Source organism: Odontesthes bonariensis, chromosome 7, assembly GCF_027942865.1.
Source record: "Odontesthes bonariensis isolate fOdoBon6 chromosome 7, fOdoBon6.hap1, whole genome shotgun sequence".
Lineage (NCBI taxonomy): Eukaryota > Metazoa > Chordata > Actinopteri > Atheriniformes > Atherinopsidae > Odontesthes > Odontesthes bonariensis.
This window is the reverse complement of record NC_134512.1, coordinates 12,916,489-12,930,935: the sequence shown is the minus strand read 5'-3', so window position 1 is coordinate 12,930,935 and position 14,447 is coordinate 12,916,489. Positions and strand designations below refer to the sequence as shown.

General features: G+C 40.4%; 1 protein-coding gene across 1 annotated transcript in view; it reads left to right on the top strand.

Annotated features, from left to right (window-relative positions):
• Positions 1–12,508, top strand: part of trim44 (tripartite motif containing 44) — a 39,898-nt gene extending 27,390 nt beyond the window's left edge. The window contains exon 6 of the mRNA XM_075469536.1: positions 11,088–12,508. Within this exon, the coding sequence (XP_075325651.1) occupies positions 11,088–11,172 (85 nt within the window). The 3' untranslated portion in view covers positions 11,173–12,508. The remainder of the gene's footprint in view (positions 1–11,087) is intronic.
• Positions 12,509–14,447: the final 1,939 nt, after the last annotated feature.

Sequence of the window (14,447 nt, the reverse complement as noted above, 5' to 3'; positions counted from 1 at the left end):
GTCAGTGTTTTATCCAGAACAGGATCTGTTGAGACTTTGCCTTGCACCCTACCGTGCGTGCAGTGCTCATGCATATACACAGTAGAAGCTCTCAAACCATGTCACACTGTGTATAAACATGCATCATTCCTTCTGAAAACCACACATAAACAAAAGGCACACTCATATTCCGGATAATTACAGAAGAGAAGAAAAGAGCAAAGAATCGGCCTTTCTATACGGACTAAAAGGTGCTCTCATGCATAGATGCTCTCTCATACTTTCTCTAACCTTTAACCACATACACAGAGGCAATATACAGTATGCATACCACAGTGTGTTAGCCTTGGGGTTGGTCTGATTTCTGCTTGGTGGAGAAATCCAAAGAAGAAGAGCGATAGTGGCAGACTGAACTAAGGTACAATGAATCAATGGCTTATCAGACTTGCTGTAGGTATGAACTGTCAACACAGAAACAGCAGTCGATCTCTGTCACACACACACACACACACACACACACACACACACACACACACTCATGCACACAAATTATTGGAAAACCTCTCCCTTCTGCAATTGGACACAGCAACAGTCCCACGACACATTCAAAGCACTAGACCCCTTCCAGTCCCTACTTTATCCTTCTAATCAGTTATTCTCGGAGTCGAAGGGAGCAGATGTGGTTAGCATGTTTAATTCAAAAGCCTCACGACAAGCTCTGTCATCATGTAGATTTATTAGCAATAGTTAGAAAGATACGAGGAACATTTTCAATCATATGATAAATCTGTCTCTCATCTCTTTTGATGTTTGTAACATTTACATACAATATCAATACAACCATTTTCAAATTCTGCCTTTTACCTATGTTTTAGTACAGAAGAAGATAAAGTTTCCTGAGAAGTGGACGTGCTCTATTTCTTTTTTCTTTTTTTTTGTTCTCCCTGCAACAGCAACGTTGCTTCCAGTTTCCTGATGATGGGACAGTCGATAGGGGCATGTCATCTCTGAAAAGGGCTGGCTTTTTATTACTGATGTTTTACAGGATGCATTAGCGCACATAAAAGTTTATTAGTCAGGCAGCTGTGGTGAGCCTTTTAAGCCCCATGACTCCATTTCACTGTATTGCAATTTTGAATCCAACTATGCTGTTTCTGCAGGAAAAAAAACAATAAATTTCACTGTGGGGAAAAAAAAGCCCAGCACTCAGATTGTGCTGTGCCATCTGTAAAGTCTAATAATGCAAAATGTGCATTAGCATACAGTTTTATATTTCAAAACTTTAACTTTTAAGTTAGTTTTGTGGTTGGGGTGATATGCCTCAGTCTCCTTGCGTGTTGCTATCGGAAGATCTCTGTGCTACACACCGGGGAAAATCCTTTCAATCCGATATGATTAACATTCTGTAGAGGGAAAAGCAGGGAGGAATAGATGAGGCATGCTGCATTTTATTTTTTTTGGCAAGATGAGAGTTGTGACAGTCTGGAGTCCAGGTTTTCTGGGCTGTCTGTCTCAGTGTCCTTCACACTGAGGGCTTGGATGACAGGGCTTGGATGAATGGGAGGCGTAGTTTTCATGTGACAGAAGGCTTTGCCTAATAGCCAGTCTGTTCTCCAACTCAGCCGGTTTTTCTCTCTCTTACAGACATGCTTTTTCTTCCTTTTTTTTCTCCTTTTGTCTGGCCACTTGTGCCTATGACATCCCTCCATCTCTGATAGGGTTTAGCAAGGAGCAGAAAAATTTCCCCAGAGCATTCCGGTTCCAGGACAGCTCGTCAGGGTACCTGAGCAGCCTCTGATGAAGTAGGCGTCAACGCTCTGCTGTTAGAGAAGGGGGTTGTTTGAAAACGGCAACAGTGGGGCAGCTTTTGCCATCCTGCCAAATGTGTGGGCGCTGCTGTGACCAGTCAGTCTTAATAATGGCTGCCTGGCCTTGGAATAGAGCCAGCTCAGGGCTCACGTGACTGGCTCTGGAGATCAGACAAGGAGGGACTCCCATCACAAACCCTGAATCATCAATGCCTACAGGGAAAAGGAAGGCATCAGGAATACGAATAAATAGAGTAAGAAAATTAATAAAAAAATCTAAATAGCCCAGGTTATATAAAAAGTTAACTTGAAGCCAAGATGGTACATAGTGATGAAAGAATGCAATAAGTCTTGGGTAAGGGGTAGAATGGGGACAGTGTAGGCTCTCGCTATTCATGAGCTGGAAGCTGGTGTTGTGTACTAAAGGAAGGAGAGATGAAGTTTATCTCTCCGACGTGTTTATCTCTAACTTTATCACCTTGTGAGCTTGAGATTCAAACTTCAAAGGAGTATTACACACTGCAGAAATTTCAGTTTAGGCCAAAGACAAATCCGGCCTTTAAAGTGTGCATGCTTATTTTTTTCTGTTGTTTGTTTTCTTTGTAACACCTAAGAAAATAGTATTCTACTTATGGTTGCCCAGGAAAATACCTAAAGTGTAAATAGATTGCAGTTACCAGTCAAAACGTTGACTGACTCGTACTTTTTTCATTTAATTTATTTTGCTTTCAACCATTTCCTGAAGAGGAATGCCTATATATTTATATATATATATATATATATATATATATATTTTTTTTTTTTTCATATAATTGCACTACAGATGGCGTGTAAACTACTGACACAATTCCGTACTTTTCTGTGCTCGTTACGGTTAGGAGTAACTAAAAGAACTTGGTGAGGTTTGAAAGTCCAAATATTTATGATTAGGGTTAGAAACCTTTACATTGGCAACCTACAACCGCTAATCAAACACATATTAATACCATTATTGTCCAATTCTTGTAAGCAACTTGAATAAGTGGCCGTGTCATGGGACAAGAATGCCTCTTTGGACAAGACATTCAACAGCATTTCCACACTGAAATCAGAATAGAGTTCTAAAATGGCCAAATAATTTAAAACTTTATTGCCCAGTTAATGTGAAACTGGGAAGTTTAAATTCATGAAGCAGTTAAGATGGTTGTATTGCTTTTTAAATACATTTTAATAGGAAAACAAGTGATCTACCACCATTAAATCTAAAAAGCAATATTGGAAACTATTGGAAGTATAGCTCTTTAACTGGTTGTCAATCTTGTGTTTACTGTCTGTTTTCAGTGCCTGAAGCAATCCAAGATACATTGACAGTATGATTCTGAGCAGACTGTATGTATGAAGATTAGAGAATCATAACCAAGTCCTGATGATCAGTCAAAGAACAGAAAATGACACAGTGTGCCAGCCTGAGAATGCAAAACCTTGGTGGCTGAGTACATCCAACCTATCTGTCATCGCCCCCTGCTCTCTTTCTTATACATTTGGAAACTGTGAAACTGATTCCATTATTGTAGCGTTGCCCTCCAAGGAATCTACTTTACGTTATTCATTGCTGTATCATTTCTGGCCTATTGTATAATGGCTGTAAAATGAAGAGGAATAATTTTCAGAGTAATTGTTGATTATTTACTTATGATGTATCTGTAGTCCACACACAGCCATGTACCTGAAGTGAATGACAATGGTTTTATTTTTAGTATGTTCAATTTGATTTTAATGTTAAATTATCTCTGTTTGACCTGCTTTATTTCTGTGGGATTCATGGGTAGGATTACTACAGTTCTCTGCAATTCATTTCTCAATTGCCCCCATTGCCTCAGAAATGGTGAAATCTCTAAATGAGCCAATATAAGATAGTCTATTCCGCTTTTTAATGCTCTTATCTGAGTGGCTCTGCGTTGATTAGTCTGTATGATTATTGGCAGATACATGTGTCGAAGTGAACAAGATTTTGGTTAATGGAGGGGTAACGGTATTTATCCAACTCCCTACACCTGCTGAAGCCAGACAAACCTATGTGATTATTCTGATTGGCTGAGCATCAGCGCATCGCTTTGTTCTGCATCGCTGACCTTTTCTGCCTCACTGTGTACTGGTTCTACACGGGAGAAGACCTCCTTCTCATATCACATGCGTCACATAACCCTTGATTGGAGTGGTTTGCTCACCATTTATGATTTACACTTTATGATAATTGCCTACATGGACATGAGTTTGAATAGACTCTGCTTGGGGCAATACATCTAGTGTATAATGAAATGGATTTTTCCTTGCCTGTCTCAGATATTTCTGATGAAAAACCTGTTGTGCTCACACAGGGTCATATTAGACATCGCCTAGCTCTCTGTCCCACATACAGTGCCGTGATGCATTGCCTGTTGTTGTTCCTTGTCTCTTTAACTCCTCTGTGAACTGATTAAGTCTTTTGAAAAAGCATTGAAACACCACAGTGGGTTGCACTGTTTTTCAGAGGGAACACAGTCCCTGTGAACACTTTCACTAGACTCATAACTTTGAAAGAGGCTCTTTGTCGCAATTATTCCCATCTGTTCCGAACATGGATCATGTGCTGCAATCTTCAGCCATTGAGGTAATGCAATAATGAAATGTAGGTACTTCAATCATAATAAGTTAGACGATAAAATGTAACTTTTATTGACCCGACTGTCATTGAGTTATTTAACAATTATAGAATATGTTCCTCAGTGAATGCAGTTTTCTGGATGTTGTGATTTTCAAAATTCAAACATCCTGGGGTGAAAATCTCAGTTCAACAGGTGTTGCTGTGAAAATGCAGGTTTTCTACATATTCACAGAATTATCATTAAAATACTCAAATGTAGATTTTTTTTTTTCTTTCATCATGAACATCATGAATCCCCATGTGTCTGCAGACTATTTATATCTTTGCTTCATCAAGAAAACTTGACTGCGTCTGAACAGCCTTTGGCCGCAGACTTATTTATGTGGTAAACATAAATAGAAGAAGAAAGGAAAAACAATCTAATATCCTGGAGCATTTCACGTATTTTATTATGTTAAACTAACGGTCAAATAATGTAATCCAATTTAAGGCACACTCGTGCTGTGTTGAGGACAACGAATCATGTGAACATCCTGTGTGTCGGTGGTTTAAGAGTGAGACAGTTCAACTGTAATGAAATCCAAGCTGTGCCTGCCGTCCACCTCAGGAGCTGCACAGATGACACCAGCTCTCACTGTGGAATCTCAATGGCGTCCTCACTCATCAATGACTGTTGTCTCATCTGTAACAGCAGTTTTCGCTCTCTGCCATGACTGGACGGACATTCTGGTGTGGTGTGATGGCACATTACGCTTCAAAGTAAAACCAGAATTGTCAGGGGAGAGTACCTCCATATCTTTCAAGCCAAAGCGGCTCTGAACAGCTCCATTTTGAATACGCTGGGGTAGCGCATTGCAAAGAATAAAGCATCAAAGTGGAAGGGATAGACATAACATGAACATACTTTTAATGTTTCTTTGTATTGCAGAGATTCAGTGAATATGACACCACGCAGCTCTCTGAAATCAGCCATGGTTAACGGAGCAGCTGCTGAGTCACGGCTTGTTTTGGTTACAGAGGAAAGAAAACAAAAGTAGAAGGGGGAAAAACACACAAAATAGCAGTGTGTGCCGGTCATTTTAATTTTCTTTAATATTCACAACCAAGTGACCCATGATGAGAGCTGATGCGCACCACTTAACACCCTTCAATTCTTCCTTTTTCCTTTCAGTTATCTTCTTTATAAAGCCAGAGTCGAACACCGCAGCTCTGAGTTCTTGAACACGAAGGATGAGACACACTCCATTTTCATGTCAAACAAAACAGAGCAGTAAAACTGTGGTGGAGACTCACTGAGCTGAAATGAAGTATGCGCACACAGATAATGAGTTTTCTTGACCACATACTCGTGATTTGAGGTAAAACGCTACTGTTGTGTAGACTTTGTTCTAAATTTAGCCCCAGACTATAATAACAAGGTTCATTAGGTTTGTTTCACATGAAACCTTACCAATTTGAATCTGAAACATTCAGCCTAGATTCTCGCATATAAAACACACTGTTTGTACATTAGTTAACAATGTTAAAAGCTTGAGTGTCACTGTCGGTCTTATAGTTGTATATTAAAACTTAAGCCCCTTTAAAAACCTAAGGGTTTTTTTCTGGAAAACATCAAAATATCCACTAACACGTTTTTTTTATCAGCCTCTGGATTAACTTGGAAAAAAAGAAAAAGAGTAAAAGTCATTTTAGATGTTAAACATTAAACCTTTATTGTAAGATACTGACTTTGCCCTTACGTATGTCAATATCTATCATACCTACATTTAATAGGTTAGAAATGGTGCTCCATTTTACTGCCAGCACAAAGGTTGCCTCACATTCAGCTGAGACGATCCCTCTGTTGTGGTCACATCATGTCTTATTGTGTCAGCCTGGAAATAAAATGTTTCTTTTAGAGGATTTAATTCCCATTACAATGAAAGCTTTTTAAAATAATCATAAGGAATCCTTGGTTTGATTGTTTTTTTTGGGGGTTTCTTTTCACAACAGCTAATTTGGGGGATTTTTGTATGTGAGGACTATTTTCTAACTAAATTACTATCAATGATCGAAAGTGCTCCTGGTATTTGAGAAAAATGTGCTGCATCTCATGATGGCCTCAATAACTTGCGACAGTGGAACTGTAATGGAAACTGTAACCGGACAAATTAGCTGTGGCTTTCAAACTTACACGTGACATCCCCCTTGTTTTTATATCTCAGCAACAAGTATCAATTAGGATAATATCACCCTCCTGATATCAATTTGGCTCTCCTGCCTTTCTTTTTCTAATCTTTACCCTCCTGAAGCTTTTTTTTTTTGGTCTTTTCCTCCTATTTAAGTTTCCCTCCACTTCTCTGTCACTCCTTTGCTCTCATTGGTGTTTGCTTCACATTTTTCCACATGAGCATACTCTTGATGAAAGTTGTCTGCAATTCTATATTACACATCCCCTGACAAAGGTGAAGGGGAATGAAATGAACTCCATCAAGAAAAGAGAGGAAGTTGAAAAACTGGACTCCACCAGAGGGCGTGGGATGTAAACTGTCCCAGGACGAGTCGAGACGGAAAATGAACAGCCAACGAAACCTCTTTTTCTTTCAGATTTGAGGTTGTCATAAGCTACAAATCAAATTTGTTTTTTTTATTCGCTCTCCCTTTCTCATGTCATTGATGCTCGACCATCTAATCTCTGGTTGGTGCAGATTCTCAGTCGTCCAGCTCAGGGTGATCCTAAGAGCTTTGATAAAGGCAACTGGACTGCTTGAAGACATTTGACCTCTAATCGAAAAGGCCTTTCCGGTTCTGGCTAGTTGGTGGAGAGTCTCGCATTAGAAGCAGTTGAAAGACCATTCAAACTTGGTGGGTTGTTAAGGTAACGTGTGTCACTGACTCGCCTGACCGTTGTGTGGGTCATTATGTCCTTGTCACCCATAAGTTGTTTACCTGAATGACCAAGTGTGTTTTGGTCACAAGATCCAACGTATGAATAGTTGTACAATCGCCTGGAGAGGAGAGTAAAAACTGTGGTTGTTGGTGCCGAGTAAAAGAATTGGAAAAAAATGTTGTTCAGTTGCCCTTATTTAAGCTCTTAGGATGACCTCCTTTCACTTATATATTTGATTTATTTTCCATAGATTAGTCAACTTATGTGAGAGCTGGTTGTAGTATTAAATCATCTTTTAAAAGTGAGCAGTTTTACTTCATTAGGTAATGGCAAAGTGGATTGCGTCACTGAAATGTGAGGTTTAAAGTCTGTCCTCTTGGGCTCTATAAATAACCATTACAGACCCTCTGTCATTAGTCCAGATTTCATAAGGTCCCTGGGCTTGAGAAATTGGTTCAGCCATCCAATGTGATGGAGTATGCTTAAATGGCATCACCAATGTTTGGGAATGTAAATTGAAATACTTATTTCCCTCCTGGATGATTGCCACGACATCAGTGTATGGCTTTATTATCATTCAACCTTTTAGCATAATCAAGAAGAACCTCACTCCCCTATCAGCACCCCCAGTTTGCTCCTCAGCTCCTCGTGTTTGCAATCCTCCATCTTCATACAGACACACACACATATGCACACACCTCAAGCTCATTCATCATATCCAAGTTTCTGCAGTATGATTATTCATATGGCAATAAGGCTGAATCAAGCTGGCAAGGCTGCCACAGCGTGGGGGGAGTGTTTCCGGATGATGACTTAGGAGTCCTGCAGCTTCTCTGCCAAGAGCAGGAAATTCAAACTTAATCAGGGCAAGGACCCCTCCCTCCCCTATCTCCCAGCAAACTCCATGGGGCTGAGGCCAAAGTAGGAATAGAACGAGAGAGACAAAAGTCGAGGTCCAGGCAGCATCTTGCACATTCCCACCCTCTGTTTTCCACACAGGAGCCAGAAGTTTTCTCCCATGAGTGATGGGTTCATTTTAGGGCTATTGGAGAAACTTCTCTGTTTCACTCAGGGAGGAGACATTAGTAAGATTAGCTTTGTTCCACTCGATCAGTCTATCTAAACTCGGATCTCTTTCTCATTCTCCCTCACATACTCTCACAACCTTCCAAATTTCCACACACCAGGGCTGTTGTCCATCCATCACCCAGAAGCACAGTGGGCCTGTTTCATGGAGGCACTGACCACTTCTGTGTCCACCCTACCAGCCGTCGGCTCTACTCTTTTCCACAGGCCGTGGTCACATTAAGGCAAGGAGGCAATGATCATTCCTGATCAATAAAACATCAACTGCATTAAAGCTTATAAATAAGTCATGGCTGGAAAGAACCCAGTGGTCTGCACACTCATTCACAGTGGAAATAGTATTTTACTTTGGCCAGGAAAGATGAACAGACAGAAAGATTAGAACAAAGCAAAGGCTTTAACTTAATGGGAATTTATTAACCACCCTCTGACATTTTTTTGTGTGTGTTAAAGCTCTGCACTTTTTAAAAAGATTGTATTTCCTTCCAGCCCATTCCATTTGCCGCCATTCTCTCTCAAGTAATAGCCGTTTCCTGTAGAAGGCGTAAATAACTTATTACATTTCTGTGCCCTAAGACTTTGCAAAGACCGTCTGAATATAAATAGTTAATTTGCCTCCACGCGCCTCACTTTTGCCATACCAGTAGATTTGTAAATCACTTTTCTTTTTTTTTACTGTTTGGGTTGATCGGAGTAGCAAGATGAAATTGCTTTACACAAATCAGTTTGCCAGTGTTTTCTACCAAATGCCACTTCAGAAAGAAAGAAGCTGTGTGAGAGGATCAGCTCAGTGCAGTCTTCTGTGAGCCATGCTGCAACAAGGCGTAAAACAGCCTGCTCGGCGCCGTGGACAGTGCTGGAGTGAAACTGGTGAAGTGGATGGAAATACAAGTGGCAACTGAGCCAAGGATTCAAATTAACAGCCCTGTTGAATAATTAATGACTCAATTTACTTTTGAGAGATGCTGTAACTACACACCAATTACCCCTGTATGAGTCCAACAACCATATTTCTTTTGGCAGTCATTTGAAACTTGTTGCCAAGTCGTGTGCATCATGTGACTGTATGTTGCTGCTTTGTAAACACTTGAAAGTGTTTGGGCAGCTTGACCACTAACCAATTTGAATTTGGTGTATTCGGATTTGAAGGGTTCACGCGTGTGTGATACTGGACTCGTGTCTGTGTCATTCTTGGAGAGACTGGAGATAGAAATAATATTGACATTAAATAATACCTACAAAATCAGGTACATTTGGTGTTTCTTCATTAGCTGCTCCTTTGAATCTTGTGGAAAAAAGAATTTGTCATGAAACATAGTCAGTTGTCATGACCTTCAAGACAACATGCAGTTCTGTATTAAAGATCAACAAGCTGTTTACTGCCCATTTATTGTGTTGGGCATTAAAACTATTGTGTTTGATGGTATGTCAGCCATCTTTTTGCTCTCTCCATGGCATCATTGAGGCTAAACTGAAATTGTTCTTTGGATTTTGCAGGGTTTTTTTGTTGTTTTTTTTATAAAGCAAAGGTTTTCATATTGATAGATGAGTCTGTCAGCCTGTTTTCAAAGGGAGAAGCAGAGAACTATTTCAAATGCAGCACAACATTTTGCAGTCGGAAGTAGAGAAGCAGAATGTCTAGTTTATGTTGAATTACTGTTCCAAATGTCAATTTGGAGAGATGGGGGATACATGTACATTTAATCAAACAGAAACTAGAAAAAGCAAGCATCACATTTGTTCGTCCTGTTATCAAACAAGTTCAACACAACTTTGGACAGAGACCCTAACCGAAGTCACAGAGCGTATTACAGGCAGCCGGTTGTGTTGATTCTCATTTGTTATTATGAGCTAGATCTTTGCTTTTATTAGCGGGAGAAAATAAGTGATCGTCAACAAATCTTTTATCACTTGCTCTGCGTTGCATTTAACAGCTAAAAAACTGTAGTTGAAAAAAAATTGTCGTATCTGATGCTCTCTTGGTTGTCATGAAGCACTCTCAATATAGCAACTGCACTTTTTGCACTGCTTGTATGAATGCTTTACTAACATTTAGACAGCAAATTATCTCAGACGCTTACACTGGACACATATATATACTGTATACATACTGTATATATATTTTTTTATCAAAAGACATTCTGTAAGCGTGAATTGCCTACCTTTAAAATGTATTGAATTTCATTGACTTAAACAGCATCCCCATTGGGAAAATGTGTGTGTTTAGAAATTTCCTGCTGACGTATAGTCTTTGTGAAAATAGATTACTGTACTATCGTGGGAAAAGCATTATAAAGTTGAAGGGAAGGTGGAGCCAAGCTACAGGAGAGTTTCCTCCCAGGGAGCAGCAGTGTGCTGTCACCCTCACGACATTGTCCAATTAGAGCATATGATTAGTGTAGACTGTCTCCAGTGGAATCTATCAGCCAGGCTTGGATTACAACAGGTCCCCGCAATTTAGCAATCACTTTGTCTCTGTCACACCAGAGCTGCTAATATAAGACCGACAGAACGAATGATTTCTACTTAAGGTTTAGCTTGATTGAAGATAATTACATTTCGCAATGGTTCATTATAGTCCCGCAATATGTACACGTGTGTGTGGGTGGGGTTTTAGTTTGTGGGGCTGCGTGCAGGTGGTTGTGAAATGCAGTGGAAAAGAGCAGGAGGACTGCCACCAAAATGATACATGTTTGTTTTCTTTTTTTTTTTATTCTTCCAGGCTACCGGAACCGAGGGCACACCCCATTAACCAACAGGATTTTGAAGACGACGACTCTGGACCATCCATGGATCATGCTCCCTGATATGAGCCAACCAGACTGCGTGTACAACCATCCACCTGTCCTTCACGATCTTTTTCTGCCAGCCGTCAGCCCCGTTGAGCTGTCAGGGCTACTCGCTCTCTGTCAGTTCAGTCCACCCCCCCCCCCCCCCCCCCACCCCACCCCCCCCCATCCCTCTCTGGCAGTGAACCGACCTTGAGGAAGGCTGCTGTGACAAGTATGGATGGCCATGTCTTTTCAACTCTCAAAACTTTTTTAATTCCTCGCTTGCTACTAACTTTTTCTTTAATTGAAACACGCAAGTTATGTGCAATCAATTACCATCAGGCTCAATTTCCACAGCCAGTCAGATCCTTGGCTTACTGGTGAGCCTGGCTAACTCAGAGAGGAGCCTGGGTAGGCAGCCCAGCAGAGCATCTGTTAAACCCTACAGATGTCAGGAATAGGAAAGTGTGTGAAACTGCTTTTCACTCTTCATTTTTTAGCGATCTCATTTTGTTTCTGCTGTTTAGACACTCTGGATGGCCTGAGACATGGAAAGGGAACATTTCTCAGATGCCACAATGCCTTAAGAAAGTATTGTACAAAACTTTTCCAAGGGTCTTATTTTGTTAATAAAAATGAAAGCAAGGAAAGTGTCTTTTGTTCTCTCCATCATGCAGCGCCCTTCACCTCTCCTTCCCCTACTTCTCCAGGCCCACTTCCTGATTCTTAATGCTGCTGCATTTGTTTGCGCTTACTCATGTGCTTTTCAGATATATTTCCAGAACCATGGGGCGTTTGGACTCCTATTGATTGCTGAATGTTGCTGATTTTTTTTTTGTTTTGTTTTGTTTTGTAAAATGTAAATGGAACTGCAATTTGACTGTGCAAAACAGCCCTCCCACATTTCTCAATTCTCTACGTTCTGTAATGTAAAGGCTCATTACACCCGGCTAGTCTGCAGCATATGACGGATTACAGTCCAGAGTAGCGTATGCACTTTCTGCTTACACCCACTCGGCCACAGCTTTCACCGATGATGTACTGCCACGAGTCTGTCTACATATCAGCAGTTTGTTTTTATTGTGATTGATTCTGTTGCCTTAAATTCAGAATTATGACCGTATCATGAATATGTGGTATGAGACAACGAAATGACTTCACCACTGTAGCACTGCACTAAGATACACTAAAGTTGTACACCTGCCCAAGGGAATTGTTGGTGTGTCGATAGGCTGTTGGAAAAAAAACCAGCAAGAGCTTATTTTGTATTCTACTGTGACAACGGACAGGAGTCTTAATGTCTGATGTTTCCACTTTTTATTTGTCTATTTGCGTCTTAAATCTATAAATAAACAGCCTGGTTTTTTTTATACTGGATGTGGAAGGTTGTATTTGTGTGTCTATTTGAAGAAGCACTGTATTGTTTTTCCCTTGTAAAACTCAAGAAACACCAGAGAACCTTCAATCAACCAAGTCAGTATTATCAGCATATCCTATGAGCATGAGAGCTTCGTTTTTTTGTTTTTTTTTGATTGACTGAGATGGAAAAAGTTATTCAGGAAAAGGCAAATTTCAAGTTTTACTTCATTAAATTTCAAAGCAGCAGTACATCCAGATAGAGCTCGGGAATAAGAGTTTTGGGAACATGGGATGTCTCATGTCGTGTCTCTTCACAGAGGCACACCATCCAGCACACAGTAGCACCACATGTGCTCTCTACCTGAGCTGCTTCATCCAGTCAAGAATGCTCTCTCGGCCTATAATTGAGATGCTGACTTTGACATATTGATTTGGGGATACTTATTTAGCTGCAGGTCCTGGCTACCTAGGTGGTAACATCTTGTTTTATATTCTCCAATGAGCTTAACTTTTGATCTTCAGTGCTGCCTGCTGACCGAGCCCAGAGCATTTAAAAAACCCTTTGGAGGGTCTCTCTTCTTGTGTGTAGGTTTTAGTGTGTTTGATGGTAGTTAGCCAGGCATGGGCATAGTCAGATAGTCTCCTGTGCTTTCAAAAAGAGAATAATCATTACCCCTTTATGAGCGTTCTGAAGCAATAATAACAAACCTGAGGGAGGAAAATGTGCCTGCTGTGGAGGAAGGAAATTGAGAGGAGAAGATTGTCTGATCCCATTTAGACAGCAAGACCACAAGGTTCCCTTTTTCAACACCCAATTACACCTGCTCTTATGGGTCCACATCACTGAGCATGTTCACACAGAGGCACAAAGATGAGAAAAATAAACAGACGCACGGATGCAAGACCTCTGCTTTCCTGATGGTTCCAAAAAAAAAAAAGACTATTTGTGTATTTGTATTGACATGGATTAATTGCTTCATGGCTTGTGAGATTGAATTAACTACGTGACACGCCTGCTAGTGGTGATGTGGCTTTGATTGCCGCCTTTAATAGAGCCTGCCTCTCCGCCATCATTTTAAGGAGACAGTTGGAGTAGGAGAAGATCCACCACCCACCGGCCCACTGTGACATATCTTAATGATTCTATTCATTAGCATGAGAGAGCTAATGGAGTAATAGGAAATTTCCCCGTGCTTGTGTGTGTGTGTGGACTGCATGTGTAGGCTTTTAAGCTTTTCTGAGGACATGCATTAGCCTGTGAAAAATGATTGTTTATTTGTAGGGATCCACGCCTCCGGCCTTGCTCAAATTGCGTGTTCTTGTACCACTCAAGAGAATCTATGCTTGTCCCACACTAAATGCATTTTCTTATTCATCTCCCCCTTCAGCCCCTTTGCATGCACAAATGAAACGGGTATTAGTGTACGGATTGTAGCCCAGATTTTTACATTTTCTACTATTTGCTTTGGGTCACTCTAAAACTTTACATCATCCATTGTTAAGAAAAAAAACTGCTCTCCCTTGCTGGAATTTGTGAGATCTTTCAGTCTGTGTCATGTTAACAAACTGAGAGATGAGTTACCATGAACACAATTAGCAAATTAAAATCTTTCTCAAAATGACTTCTTAAGTAATAAGTCAGTCCAAGGTATGAAAGTGCTTAATTTGTTAGTATTTCTATTCCAAACCTGCTAAAAAAAAAGGCCTCCATCTTGTCTCTGTTTTATTTAATTTGTTCAACAAAAGGCTTGTGCAAGTTTGTGAATCAATCTTTTCCAAGTCGTCAATTTTTTCTTTTTCTTTTTGGCTTGTATGAGATACAACAAGTGCGAAGGTGATGCAAATTGTGGACTGTCTCAGACTTCCTGACAGCAGGCATCTTTCAGAGGTGGCAGGTACAGACAGCTGTCTGGCGGCTCAAGCTCATGAACAATGACTGGGTGGAGACGACA